The 15,107-nt window shown below is 34.0% G+C and overlaps 1 protein-coding gene across 3 annotated transcripts in view; it reads left to right on the plus strand.

Annotated features, from left to right (window-relative positions):
* CERT1 (ceramide transporter 1) overlaps window positions 1-15,107 on the plus strand; it is a 102,945-nt gene that overhangs the window by 54,136 nt on the left and 33,702 nt on the right. For all 3 annotated transcript variants that reach the window (XM_019641038.1, XM_019641036.1, XM_019641037.1), the window contains 2 exons: window positions 9,215-9,372; window positions 12,332-12,424. In XM_019641038.1, coding sequence (XP_019496583.1) covers window positions 9,215-9,372; window positions 12,332-12,424 — 251 coding nt within the window. The remainder of the gene's footprint in view (window positions 1-9,214; window positions 9,373-12,331; window positions 12,425-15,107) is intronic.

A 15,107-nucleotide genomic window follows, 5' to 3' on the forward strand; every position in this document is an offset into this window, starting at 1 on the left:
AGCTGTTGTTCAGCATCTTAGCTGTAGAGGGCAGTGTCACTGGCCCTCATATGTGGGATCCGAACCGGGGCCCTCTGGCATCCTAAGCCAGCTCTTAACCAACGTGCCACTTGGCCGGCCACTCTACTTTTTCTTATAATCCACCCCTCTCCAATCTTGCAAAATACTAGCTTCTTATTACAAAGTTGTCCTTATAACTTGGGACTGAAATGTTGAATCTTATCATCTAGATTTATATATCTTTATGGAATTAAAAGGCTTATTTTGGGAAAGTTCTCTTTGTTACAGTTTAATTTCACAATGAATAGTGTGCTTTAATAGAAAAAAAATTTCACAAAAAATACTTTATTTGAATATTGGGGAAATTATTGAAAGAAATTGTAAAACTTACAGGTCCAATCTTCCATATACACTCAGCTACCACACCTACATTCCTCAAAAGAGAATGGAAGCTTATTTTCTATAGAAATTGAACTGGAGAGTTCTAGATTCAGGAATACCCAGCACAGCAAAAATATAGGTGTATTGACTTACCAATAAAATTTACACACTGATTATTGAAATCTAAGAGTCTCACTATTCTTTTTATCTCCAAGAACTCTGGGAGCCAGGGACTATGAAAGTTTATATACTGAAAGATGCAATCCCCCAGCTCCTTCTTCTTACTCTGTTTCCTGAATACCTATCAACCAGACATAGATTTTCTCATACAGAATTAGAAGGTAACTCTGGAGACACTGAAAGACACAGAGAAACAAAGACCTATAAATAAAGATTTTCGAGGGCCCACCATGAAAAAGCTGTCTTACTATCAGATCATCCTTTGATGAAGTCCACTAGTTTAAAAGCCCTACTGGTACATACAGTGTTTCCACTACCTAACTCTTAAATGTGAATAGTTAGCCAGATCTTCAGACATTTGAGGAAAGCCTCCAACATCTCTTGAAAAGAGACTCAAATCCAAGCACTACAATACAGGGTTGTTACTGTCATTTAGAGAAATATCCTACACACGATGTCTCCATAATTTTTTAAATCGTGGGTCATGTTTTAAGTACGCTTGTGGAATTCACTGCCTAAAAAATTTCTTTTTTAGTGTTGATAAAAATTAACTCTTGTTAATCACCATAGATGGAAAGTAACTTCCTATGCCTAACCTCTAGAAATAAGTTAGTTAGAATTATTGTTTATAACCTGGTAATATAAGCTGAACATGAAGTCTTTAAATCTGGTACAATTTGTGATTAGGGTAGTCTGTGATTAGAGTATGTCATTCATCTCTCAAATACTGACAGGGTCTTTGTGCTAGGTCTTAGTGGCATCTTCAAAAAATTGTAGTAAGCCTCACCACTAGGGCTGTCATTAAAGATTAGGTTTACATAACATATTGTGATAGTGAGTATGTTAAAGTTTTAAAAATTTAGAAATAGCTTGCCAACCTGCTAGTAAATAGTATTATAAGAATAGGATTGGGGTGGCGGCAGTGAAGACTAGACTAGAGCAAGAGTAAAACTTCGAGAGAGTCTAAGCTGAGAAGAAAGGTAATTAAAGTAATTTGAAGATTAGATCAGAGAAATTTTTTAATAAGAAAACACCTTTCTTAGTTAAAAATCTCAGCGTTCTAGATCATGGTGAAAGGACTGTTTCCTCAGTCTTCTGTGAACAAAGTTCTTATCTACCTCTAATGTAAATTTTCTTCTGTTATTATATTTTATACCACTTTAATTTATATTACTAGAGACAGAAGGGGAGATTTTATGGTGATAAAAGGGTCAATCTATCAGAAAGCAATAATAATTACACACATACTTGCATGTAACACAAAGTCCCAAAATATATGAAGCAAAAACTAACAAATTGAGGAGAGAAAAAGACAATGCCAATTCAATAGTAATAATTTGAGACTTCAGTACTCAACTTTTGGTAATGGCTAGAACAAGTAAAAAGATAACAAGGAAATAAAATACTTGAATAGTATAAACAAACAGACCTAGTAGACATCTACAGAACACTCCACCCAACAATAGGAAAATATGTATTCTTCTCAATTGCACACGGAACCTTCTTCAGGATAGACCTTATGCTTGGTCATAAAACAATCTTTAATTAATTTAAAAGGATTGAAATCATACAAAATATGTCCTTCCACCACAGTGGACTGAAATTAGAAATCAATAACAGATTTGCAAAATTCACAAATATGTAGAAATTAACACACTCATAAATAACCAGTGGATCAAAGAAGAAATTACGAAGGAAATTAGAAAATACTATGAGGTGAAGGAAAGGAAAAATACAACACTCCAAAATTTGTGAACTGCAGTTAACGCATACTTAGAGGGAAATTTATATCTATCAGTAGAACACCTTTATTAGAAAATAAAGAATCAAAAAGCAATACAGAAAATCAATGAAATTACAAGTTGGTTCTTTGAAAAGATAATACTAATAAACCTTTAACTAAACTGATCAAGAAAAAAAAACTGAGGAGACTCAAATTACTAAAATCAGAAATGAAAGGAAGGACATTACTACTGACTATATAGAAATAAAAAGGGTTATAGGAGAATGGTATGAACAAATGGATGCCAGCAAATTTGATAACTGAGATGAAATGGGCAAAAGTCCTAAAACTGTTGAAACTGATTCAATAAGACATAGAAAATGGAAATAGACCAATAATAAATAGAAGCTATTAGTAGTAAAGAAAAGCCCAGGTTCAGATGGCTTCACTGATGAATTCTACCAAACATTTAAAGAAGAATTAATACCAGTCTTTCACAAATTCTTTCCAAAAATAGAATAGGAGGCAAGTTTTATCTTGATACCAAAACCAGACAAAGATATCACAAGAAAAGAAAACTGCAGATCCGTATCTTTTATGAATATACATACAAATCCTCAATAAAGTACTGGCAAACTAAATCTAGCAACATATAAAAAGGGTTATACATTATGACCAGATGCAATTTATCGCAGAATGTGAGGTTAGTTTAATGTTAGAAAATCAATTAATGTAATAATCATATCAACAGAATACAAGCCAAAACCAGTTGTCATCTCAGTAGATTCTGAAGATGATCTCACAGAATCTCAAGCCCTTTCATGATACACCTAGGAATGGACACCCTGATAAAAAGTATCAGTGAAAACTCACAATTAACATCACACTTAGTGGTAAAAGAGTGAATGCTTTCCCCCTAAGGTCAGGAACAAGACAAGCATGTCCATTCTTGCCAACTGTGTTTTTATACTCTAGCAATGAACAATGTAAAAATAAAATTAAGTAACCAATTTCAGTTATAATAGCATCAAGGGTTGAATACTTAGGAATAAATTTAACAAAAGAAGCACAAACTTTATAACCTGAAGACTATAAAGCATTATGAAAATATTAAAGAAGACCTAAGTAAATGTAAAGATATCCCATATTCATGGATTGGAAGACTGAATATTGTTAAGAATTCAGTATTCTCCAGATTGACCTACATAGATTCAATGCAGTCCTTACCAAAATCCAGGTAGGTTTTTTGCAGAAATGGACCTTATACTTGTATGGAAAAGCAGATGACCCAGAATAGCTTAAAACGGTCTTGAAAAAGAACAAAGTAGGAAGACTTACACTTATGATTTCATAACTTACTATAAAAGTAACCATGAAGTGTGTTACTGTCATAAGGAGAGACATAAAGATCAGTGTAATAGAATTGAGAGTCCAGAAATAAAACTTTACATTTACAGTAAATCAGTTTTTCACAAGAGTGCTAGGACAATTCCATGAGAAAAAATAGTCTTTTCAACAAGTAATGCTGGGCAGCTGGATATCCATATGGAACAGAATGAAGTTGAACCCCTACTTCACACCAAATACAAAATTAACTCAAAATAAATCAAAGAGCTAAAACTATAAAGATCTTAGAAGAAATATAGGAGTAAATCTTAATGAGCTTGGGTAAGGCAAAGCCTTCTTAGATATGAAAACAAAAGTAGAAGTAAAAAGAAAAAAACGGAGAAGATAATCCATAAAATGGGAGAAAACATTTGCCAATTATACTCGTATATCTGATAAAGGATTTGTATCTAAAACATGAAAGAATGCTTACAAATATATAATAGACCAATATCTCAATTTAAAAATGGGCAAAGTATCTGAATAGACATTTCTCCAAAGATATACAAATGGCCAGTTATACAAATCTCATTATACAAAACTATAACGAGATACCACTTCACACTCACTAGGCTAGCTATAATCAGGAAGAGAAATAACAGTAACAAGTGTTGGTGAGGATGTGGAGAAATTAGAACCCTTTCATACACTGCTGGTGAGTATGTAAAATTGTGCAGCTGCTTTGAAAAACAGTTTTGTAGTTCCTCATCAGGTTAAACAGAGTTACCATTTAACCTAGCAATTCCACTGCTAGATATTCAGGAGAAATGAAAACATACATCCATGTAAAAACTTGTATCTAAATGTTCATTACAGCATCATTCATAACAGTCAAAAAGTGGAAATAACCCAAATTGTTCATGTACTAATGAATGGAAATGTGATATAAGCATAAAATGGAACATTTTTTGGCCATGTATAAGAATAATGTACTGATATCTGCTATAACATGGATGAACCTTGAAAATATGCTAAGTGGGAGAAGCCAGTCACAAAAGACCACTTATTGTCCATTCATTTGAAATATTCAGAGGCAAATCATAGAGGCAGAAAACAGATTAGTGGTTGTCTAGGGCTGGAGGTGGGTGAGGATAGGATTGGGGAAGATGGGAAGTGGCTGTGCATGGGATTTTTAGGGATGGTTCCTCAAAATATTTTAACGTTGATTGTGGTGATGCTTGTACAAATCTATGAATGTATTAAAACCCATATACTTGCACATGTCAAATGAGTCAGTTTTATGGTATGTGGATTATATCTCAAGCTGTTACTTAAAGACAAAAAATAAGCTGATTTAATACTGTTAGATTTTTGGCCTCTGGCTCAGATTTAACCAATCTAAAGTAAAAAATTCCCTATTTTTAAATCTTTATTAAACGTTGAAAATGATCACTTGTGGATTTTTATATTTATTTTCCAGTTCCCATTTAATTATATTTCTAACTATATTTTATGACCAATTTTCTAAATCTAGTCCTGTTTCATAAGTAATATACAAGAATATTTTGTCATGTCATCTACTATATAAAATAATAACGATAAGTGTTAACTAATCTATCAAATCAAGGTATACTCTTAATGAAAATCACGGAGAGGAAATTCAGTGTTAATGGAACATGCATTACTCAAGGAACCATGTACTATCCTGTCCTTCTCCCCCACATAGTTTGGGTGCACATGTTTATATATTAATTGTCTAAAAAATAATTTTAAAAAATTGTTTTAATTGTCTAAAAAAAGAATTTGGACCACAAATTATTGGGTTGTTGGAAAAGTCATGGCGCATTTTTGCAACGAAAAACATAGAAAAAATACGTCATGACTTTTCCGACAACCCAATACTTCATATCCCCTTTTAGCTCACAGATTTTTCTTGTGAGAATATTTTTAATTTAGTATTTTAGCCAACTATATCTTATTTTATTAGAATAATCTTACCTGTAATAGACTGGTAGTCCCAAACCAAGTGATTGTTGACCTTAGTATAATTGATATCAGGGTCATAGTCATTACCATGTTTCTTCTTCGTCATAGTAGACAGGAGAGGAGAGTTTTAAATAAAGTTGCCATCCTGTGTGTTCAAAAGGACTTGTCCACTGTTTTTTTCTGCCCCTATGTGTCTATGTGGGCACATTTGGAATAATTCATGTACAGAAAGGAAAAAGTCACCACAGAAACAGGTTTCCCCCCTTAGTTGCCTACTATTCAAAATAGTGTGTTTGAAAGTCTTAATGAAATGAAGGGATTACAAATCTCTTGGCTTCTGTCAGCATTTGTTTTTATATTTGACATTGTTAATGTTAACTTACAGGTTCCTTGATTCTTAGTACCTTTAAAAGATTTTTGAGGGCTGACCGAGTGGCGCGTTGGTTAAGAACTGGCTTGGGATGGCAGAGGGCCCCGGTTCGGATCCCACATATGAGGGCCAGTGACACTGCCCTCTACAGCTAAGATGCTGAACAACAGCTCAACCTGGAGCTGGGCTGCTGTGGGCTGCCATAAGCTACCATGTGTAGCCAGCAGCCAGCATGAGCGGCCAGCAGCCGCCGTGAGTGGCCGTCCAGAAGCCGGCGACTGATCTGTCTCGCCGAGGAAGAGCACAATGATGGTGCCAACTTGGGCCAGTGAAGCAACGTCCTCTACAACTAGACTAAAGAACAAAACAACAGCAACTTGTCTGTTCCCCTTACCCCAATTCCCCACAGCTGTTCTCCCCCAATTCCCCAATAAAATCTTTAAAAAAAAAAAAAAAAAGGTTTTTGAAGTACATAAAGTCAGAGGTCAACTGAAAAGTATAAATCTGAATGATAATCTTTGGAGCCTGAGCACTTACAATCTAGATTTATAGGTTATTTTGTAATTTATTCAGTTTCTGCCCTTCATATTGCATGGTTACATTCACATATTTTCAACTCCTTTTATTACAGTGTGTCATTTCCCTAGAGGTAACTAAAGCATGTCACCTTGTCTCTTTAAGATAGTCTTTCCTTGTTCTCAGCTGAGACATTTAGATAACTATGCTCATCTAAAACTGTCAAGTACTTTGGGGTTTTGCTTAAGTTTTTCCATCAGGATCAATGTAATTTTTAAATAAAAGGTATAAGAGACTTGGAACAAAAATCAAAATAACCAATACTTAGAGGAACCCAATGGGTGACAAATTAAGATGAGGTTTTATCTTCATGACTTTATTTCCTAACAGATGTAACATGAGAGAAATTTATTTCAGAGACCTTACTATGTGTGAGACACTAAACACATGTTGAAAATATCAGCTGTTTGAAAGCTCAAAAATCTGTTACATAACCCCTGTATTGTTCTGAAAAGGATTTCAGGTGGCTGCTTCCAAAAGTATTAAGTGCAGTAGAGTTTTTTCAAAGACATTTATTGTTGCTGTTTCATCTGACTCTTACGTCTATAAATTTAGCCCGGAGGACCCATTATTACAGGTGTACACTTTCTTTTATATAGGACATAGATGACTTAATTTCTAAGTTGATTATTAATAAAAACTATAAATTACAATTTTGGTAAGCTTGATAGAAAATATAGAAGTTACAATGATAGAAAGGATTTTCAGAAAACAAATATTTTTAACAGCTTTATTGAGATAATTAACATACAATACACTGTACACATTAAAGTGTGCAGCTTGGTAAGTTTTGATGTATCATGGTGTTATCACCACAATCAAAATCATTATCATATCTATCACCCTCAAAAGTTTCCTCCATCCCCTTTGTCATCCTTCTCCTACTTCCCAAATAACCACTGATCTCATTTCTGTTACTATGGATTAATTTGCATTTTCTAGAATTTAATATAAATGGACTTACACAGTTTGTGGGGTTTTTGAGATTTATCATTGTTATCACATGTATTAGTATTTGATTTATTTTCAGTGCTGAGTAGTATTCCCTTGTGTTTATAACATCACAATTTGTGTATCTACTCACCTGTTGGTGGACATTTGGTTTGTTTGTATTTTTTGGCTATTACAAATAATGCTGCTGTGAACATTCATGTGCAAGTCTTTTTATGGACATATGCTTTATTTCTTTGAGGTAAATATATACTTAGGAATGGAATAGCTAATCGTATGGTAGAAGTATGTTTAACTTCTATAAAAACTGCCAAACTGTATTTCACCAGCCATATATGAGAGTCCCAATTCCCCACATCCCAACGACCAACCTTTGGCATGGTCAGTCTTTTTAAATTTTAGTCTTCTAATAGATGTGTAGTGGTATCTCACTATGGTTTTTAATTTGCATTTTCCTGATAATTAATGGTATTGAGCATCTTTGCATGTGCTTTCTGGTGAAGTATGTATGCAGATCTTTTGTCCAATTTTTTTATTGGGTTATATATTTTCTTATTTTTGAGTTTGGGAATTATAATATATATTCTATACTGTAGCATAGAATATGCTATATAAAATATTCTATATTGATATATAGTATATATATTTATAAAGGATACAAGTTCTTTATCCAGATATATGCTTTACAAAGATTTTCTCCCAGTGTGTGGCTTGTCTTTTCACTCTTGAAAAGTTTTTTTTAAGAATAGAAATCATATATATTTAAGGTGTACGACATGATTTGATATACATAGTAAAATTATTACTGTGGTCAAATAATTAACATCATCTCCTCACATAGTTACCATTTTGTGTGTGTGTGATAAGAGCATCTGAAATCTGTCTTAGCAAATTTCTAGTATTCAGTACAGTATTACTAACTATAGTCATCATGCTATATATTGATAGATCTTATTCATCCCATATAACTGCAATTTTCATTCTTTTAATCATGCCTTCAGGAGCAGAAATTCTAAATTTTGATGAAGTTTATTATTTGTTCTTTTATGGATTGTACCTTTGCTGTCATAGCTACATAGGAGTTTTTAAAGTTAAAAATATTATTTATAAGAGTTCTATTGCATTGGTTTCTTACTAGCTAATAGTATAAGATGTCATGTTCTCTTGTTTGCATCTTGTGAGTTTTAAGATTTTTTATTTCATTCAAAGGCTAACTCTAATTAATATTATAAAATGTAAACATAAGAACTATGTAATGTGTACATTGGCCCTGGAATTAAAATTTGGACATTTATTTAAAATTTTTATATTGCCTTATGCAGTTCTGCAGTTATTTTATTCAATTCTGCGGATATTTTTTAAATTCTAGGTTTCTCAAAATGTAATGTAGTTCTTGCCATAATTAGGCTCCTTCTCTAAGCTGTCAGAGTATTACTGTTATAGTATTACTACTCCTACCACATAATTCACTGGATATATAGCACTGCAAATAGATTTCAGGAAATAGAATCCAGAAAAAAGAACTTGAAAGTGCATATAGTGCCACAAGCTTCTTTGCTTATAGAGTATGGATGAAAATTTTTAAACGTTGGTCAACAGGAGGGAAATTAATATTCCAAAAGGCAGCTCTGACTTACTAATTTTCTGAACATTTTTTTAAGTTGTGGTGAATAATTATTCCTTCATTAGAAAGATTTTCAGTGGATAACTTTCTTTTTCAGTATTTCCACAGGTAACACCGAAAGGAATTAATGGTATAGACTTTAAAGGGGAAGCAATAACTTTTAAAGCAACTACTGCTGGAATCCTTGCTACACTTTCTCATTGTATTGAACTAATGGTAAAACGTGAAGACAACTGGCAAAAGAGACTGGATAGGGTAAGACTGCTTTTTCTTCCTTTTAAAAACTAATCATATTTTATTTAAATGGATTGAACATTTAAACCATACTAACTTTTTATGGAAAAATCCATTGGTGATGACAGAAGTAGCATGTGTACTACTCCTCTGAAACTTTGTGAGCATCTTAAACTGGTTTTCCTAATGAGATTACCAGTTAAGTATTCAGTTACTGTACAGTATGCATTCCTGATAGATTTTAATATAAAAATTTTTGTAATGTTAATAGTAATGTTTTGGAATAGAAGTGATAAGCCATTTAACATTACCTAGCTTTATTGTGTGATGTGTGAAACTGAATTTAAGTTGTATGAACTATTAATAACGTAAACACCAATTTATAAAGTTAAACGTTAACTTATTGCATTTATACATTATGCTGTTCTTTGATCATTTGTTTCCTGTTCACCTTTTCTGACCTTTGTTTAAACTGCAGTACTGATAATAATATTACAGTATGAATCTTTAGTTTCTAGTGTGAAGTATGGCTTAGTGAATTTGTTTAGTAGGAAAACTTCTGTTTATTATTCAACGTCTGTAAAATAGTAAAATGTTAGAACCGAAAAATACATTAGAGAATTTAGTTCTAGTCCAGTGCCATCATTTTATAGAAGGAACTGAGGCCCAGAGACTTGTCCAGAAGTATTAAGTAGTAGAGTTAGAAGAATTTGACTCTCCTAGATTTCAGCTCTGGATACTAGGCCAGACATCAGCCAGAATCTTCTCATTCATAAGTGAGTCATATTACAGTTTTTTAAGGTCTTATCAGTTTGAGCAGGACACTAAGGAAAGCAGTGTCATCACTGATGTAATGGCAGTATGGCCATAGGATTTGAATATCACTGTGTATTTAAGAAGATCCCTCTGTTTAGAAGAAAAGAGAATCATTCAGAATTCTCAAGTGCAGGTAACAGTAAGCCCTATTGCCTAGCAATCAATATGTATTCTTTGAAAACAGGCAAAGATAACATTCATTTAAGATATAAACATTTCATTATTGTTCTAGAGTCAAACTACTCTATATTCATAGATTTCAGTTCTATACCAGTGTGTATCAAATTGAATTTTTAGAAGATTCCTTGTGCACACAAAAAAGTAATGTAATGAGGAAACAGGACAACCCTTTAAATCTATTAGACTGATGGTTCAAGAGAATCATTCAACTCATCCCAACTAGCTTATTTAAAACTTTTGGTCTTTAGTCTTTTTATCCTTCACTAAAGATATCTTTTGTCATATCTAACCACACTGCCTGAAAAAAATCTATTCATTTAAGATATTTGCTTATAATAATAGACTCACATGTGTGTAATTTCACATGCTTTTTCACTTCCCCCTAAGTCTTTTTAATAATATTGCTGTGCTGTGTGTTTTTGTTCATTTTTTTAAAGTATGTTAATACATACAGTGAAATGCACCAACCTTAAGTGTACTGCTTGATGATTTTTGTATATTTGTATATGCCCCTGTAACCACCACTCAGATTGAGATACAGAATTTCTGTAGCACCCTAAAAGGTACCCTCAGTCCCCTGCCTAATCATGCCATCACCTTAAGAGGTGACCACCATTCCAACTTACAGGATCACAGATTAGTTTTGTCTGTTCTTGGACATCATATAAATGGAATCATACAATGTATACTCTTGTGTCTGTCTTTTATTTCCCCCTCAACGTTGACCGTGAGATTTATTCATGTTGTTACATTTAGTGGTAGTTTATTCTTTTTTATTGTATAGTATTTCATTGTATGACTTCAATTTCATTATCTGCTTTTCCTGTTGATGCACATTTAGGTTTTTGTATTTGGCTATTGTGAATAAAGTTGCTGTGAACATTCTTGTACATATCTTGTACATATGCACTCATTTCTCTTGGGCATATCCCTAGGAATACAATTGTTGATTCATGGGGCACGTGCTTAGTTTTAGTGGATATTGGCAAATAATTTTCTAAAGTGGTTATATCAGTTTAAACTCCCACTAGCAATTGGTAAGAACTCCAGTTGCTCTTCATCTTTGACAACACTTGGTACTGTCAGTTTTTTATGTGTGTTTATTTTGTTTTGTTTTTTAATTTTTAGCCATTCTGGCGGGTCTGTAGTCCCATTTTTCTCTTGAGTATACAAAAAGCATTTAATCGTTGGATCTAATGAACTGATTCATTGAGATGCACTAGTTTTATTTCAAACAGGGTATTTGGAAATAGTTAGCTTTGTATGAGTTCAGTGTAGACTTTTTAGGCCTTAAATATTTAAGGTAAAGCATTTGAACTAAGCCATTCTGTTCTTTATAAGATTGTTGGACTTCAGTATCAGATTTGATGCAGTGCACCCCATTATAGAAATAAGTTTGAGATTGGCCAGCCTTTTTCTTTTAAGTGTTGACCTTGGGCTTTTTTTAACCTTATAGAGTTGTAGACACTGTCTATAAAAGGAGAGGGCTAAAGTAGAAATCTAAGCTCTTTTTCAGTTCTAAAATAGTTCTAACCAGCAATAGGAAAGTATAAAAAATGTATCTTTCTTAGAATTATTTTAGCATTCATTAATTCCATTTATTTAATTATTTTCTTCCTGGGATCCATTATATTTCTTTCTTTATAACAAAATAAATATTGCTTTTATTGGGGGGAAACAAGCACATGAATATATTGTAGGCATTTCTCTGGTACTAATTTATCTTTTTAAACATGTAGCTACTTTGATAGTTACTGAATTCATTGAAATACATAATCTACCTATTAGGTGATCTTAGTGGTGATTAAAATGGTAGCTTGTGTGTAATATGTAGCCTAGAAAAAAGTGTTTTCTTGGGCATAATAATACTCATTTTTCATAGGAGTGGAGTTATTTTTTGGCCAAATAGTAAAATTTTGGTGAAATGCAGAGAAAATCCCCACTTCAAATGATAAATTTTTCACTTGCTTTCTTTTAAAAATAGGAAGCTGAAAAAAGAAGAAGACTAGAGGAAGCATATAAAAATGCTGTGACAGAACTTAAGAAAAAATCCCACTTTGGAGGACCAGATTATGAGGTATAAAGTTATATTTTGATGTTAGAAACAGAGACACATAGGCCATATCTGTCACAAAAGTGATTAATTTTTAAATAATACTTTTTAACCTTTAAATATTCTAAATATATAATTCTTCAATATTTATTTTAGTTAAGTGTATATTTCATAATATATAAAGGCTAGGCTCAGGCCGGCCGAGTGGCGTGTTGGTTAAGAGCTGGCTTGGGACGTCAGAGGGCCCCGGTTCGGATCCCACATATGAGGGCCAGTGACACTGCCCTCCACAGCTAAGATACTGAACAACAGCTCAACCTGGAGCTGGGCTGCCGTGAGTCGCCAGCGATGGCGTAGGCTGCAGCCCCTGCTGCAGTGGGTTGCCATGGGCTACTGTGTGTAGCCAGCAGCCAGCGTGAGCGGCTAGCAGCCGCCGTGAGCGGCCATCCAGAAGCCGGCGACTGATCTGCCTCGCCCGGGAAGAGCGCAATGATGGTGCCAACTTGGGCCAGTGAAGCAACGTCCTCCACAACTAGACTGAAGAACAAAAGAACAGCAACTTGTCTGTTACCCTTCCCCCAATTCCCCAATAAAAATCTTTAAAAAACAAGACTAGGCTTACTCTAAAATAGATTTTTTTTTTCCTACAAAGTTTAGTATAGGCTTTAAAAGGCGCATTATTAGACCTGTCCATTTTATAGGACAAGTTTTTATCTCACCTGTGAGGATAACTTTTAATGTTACCTTCTAACTAGTTTTTCTTTAAATGAAAGCAACCGGTGGAGGAAAAACCTGAGTACTTAATACAGACAAAAGATTTTAGTCTGTGCTATATATTGTGAGGTCTTATCCACAGCAGAGCAGGAGCTGTTCCGATTGCCTTGCCTTTATGTTTGAAAATGTGTGAAACCAACTTCTTTCCCTTTTTTATTTGTTAAGCAATTAATAAAAATCTTCCTCTCCATATACACACACATATATTAAAATTTTTTAAGCTATTTTTCTACCTTTTTTTTTTTTTAAGATTTTATTAGGGAAGGAGAACAGTGTTGGGGAAAGGGAACAACCAAATTGTCCTTCAGTCTTAGTTGTGGAGGGCACAGCTAGCTCAGCTCCAAGTCCAGTCACCACCTGGATGCCTGTTGGCAGCTCGCAGTTGCTTAGCTCAAGGTGCCGTGTTCAGTCTTAGTTGCGGGGAGGGGAAGGCCAGCCCGCCATCCCATAATAACCTTGTTGTTAGGAGCATGTGCTCTCACCAGCTGAGCAATCCTGCCACCTGTTGGCAGCCCAGCTCGGGCGCAGCTCACTGGCCCATGTGGGAATCCAACTGGCGACCCTGTTGCTCAGAGCTCACGCTCTTAACCAACTGAGCCACTCGGCCAGCCCCTCTACCATATTTCTTTAGAGAAAAAAAAGTGTAAGAAATATATCTAATAATTGTCATTAACGTTGTTGATATTCCTGAAAAGAACATTTTTTTAAATGGAGCAGCAAGGACTATAAGGACAGAAGTAGAATGATAAAATAGTTATAATTAGATTATATTTAAGAAAATAGAAGAAAAATTTCTCACCACTTTTATTCTAGAAAGGAATAAAAAGAGCTATTGACTATTTTTATGTTGGAATTGATTGAGGGAAAAAAGCTGCTATTTTTACTTTTTAATGTTGGAATTAAGGAAAAATAAAGCTGATATTGACTGAATATTTTTTATGATGGAGTTGATATCTTAACTGTGGAAATCTATAATGATAAGACTTGAGCTATAATATTTTAAAATCATTAAACTGTCAATTCAGTTCTTCTGGAATGTAAAAAGTTATGTAATTAGCTATTCTCTGGGGTTTTAAAAACTAAATTACCAAAATATAAGCTATTTTAAGTTTTATTCTGAAGCTAAGCAGATTGTTTTGCTATTTTAGGTTTATTTGGGGGTGAGATTTCATTCTTCTTTATGGCCGAGTAATACTCCATTGTGTAAATGTACCACAGTTTCTTAATCCAGTCGTCTACCAATGGGCATTTCGGTTGTTTCCAAGTCTTGGCTATTATGAATAGCACTGCAGTGAACATAGGAGTGCATATGGGACATATGCTAAGTGAAATAAGTCAGATGGAGAAAGACAAATACCATATGATCTCACTTATATGTGAGATCTAAAGAACAGAATAAATGAGCAAAGTAAACAGAAATAGTCTCAGAGATATAGAGGAAAAACTGATGGTTGCTACATGGGGAAGTGGGGTGGAGATGAGGGAGAAGGTGAGGGGATTAGAAAGCACAAATTGATAGCCACAATGTTGCCACGGGGATATGAAAGACATTTTGGGGAATATAATCAATAATGTTGTAAAGATTTTGTAAGGGTGTCAATGGGCACTTGTCTTTTTAGGGAGACCACTTCATGGATGGGGTAGATACCTGACCACTGTGCTATACACCTGAAGCTGAAGCTAAATAATATTGAATGTCATCTATAATTTAATATACATATAGTCATGGGATGTGGAGTACAGCATAGGGAATAGAGACAATGGAATTGTAACAGCTGTATACGATGTCAGAGGGGTAGTAGATTGGGGGAGGGGGATTATCACTTTGTGAGGGGTGTAAATGTTTATTACATTGTTTTGTACACCTGAACTAATTAATAAAAAGGTTTATTTGGGGGGATACTATCAACTTTTAAAAATTACCTTATGTTAT

The sequence above is a fragment of the Hipposideros armiger genome, unplaced genomic scaffold (assembly GCF_001890085.2).
Source record: "Hipposideros armiger isolate ML-2016 unplaced genomic scaffold, ASM189008v1 scaffold_55, whole genome shotgun sequence".
NCBI classification, from domain to species: domain Eukaryota; kingdom Metazoa; phylum Chordata; class Mammalia; order Chiroptera; family Hipposideridae; genus Hipposideros; species Hipposideros armiger.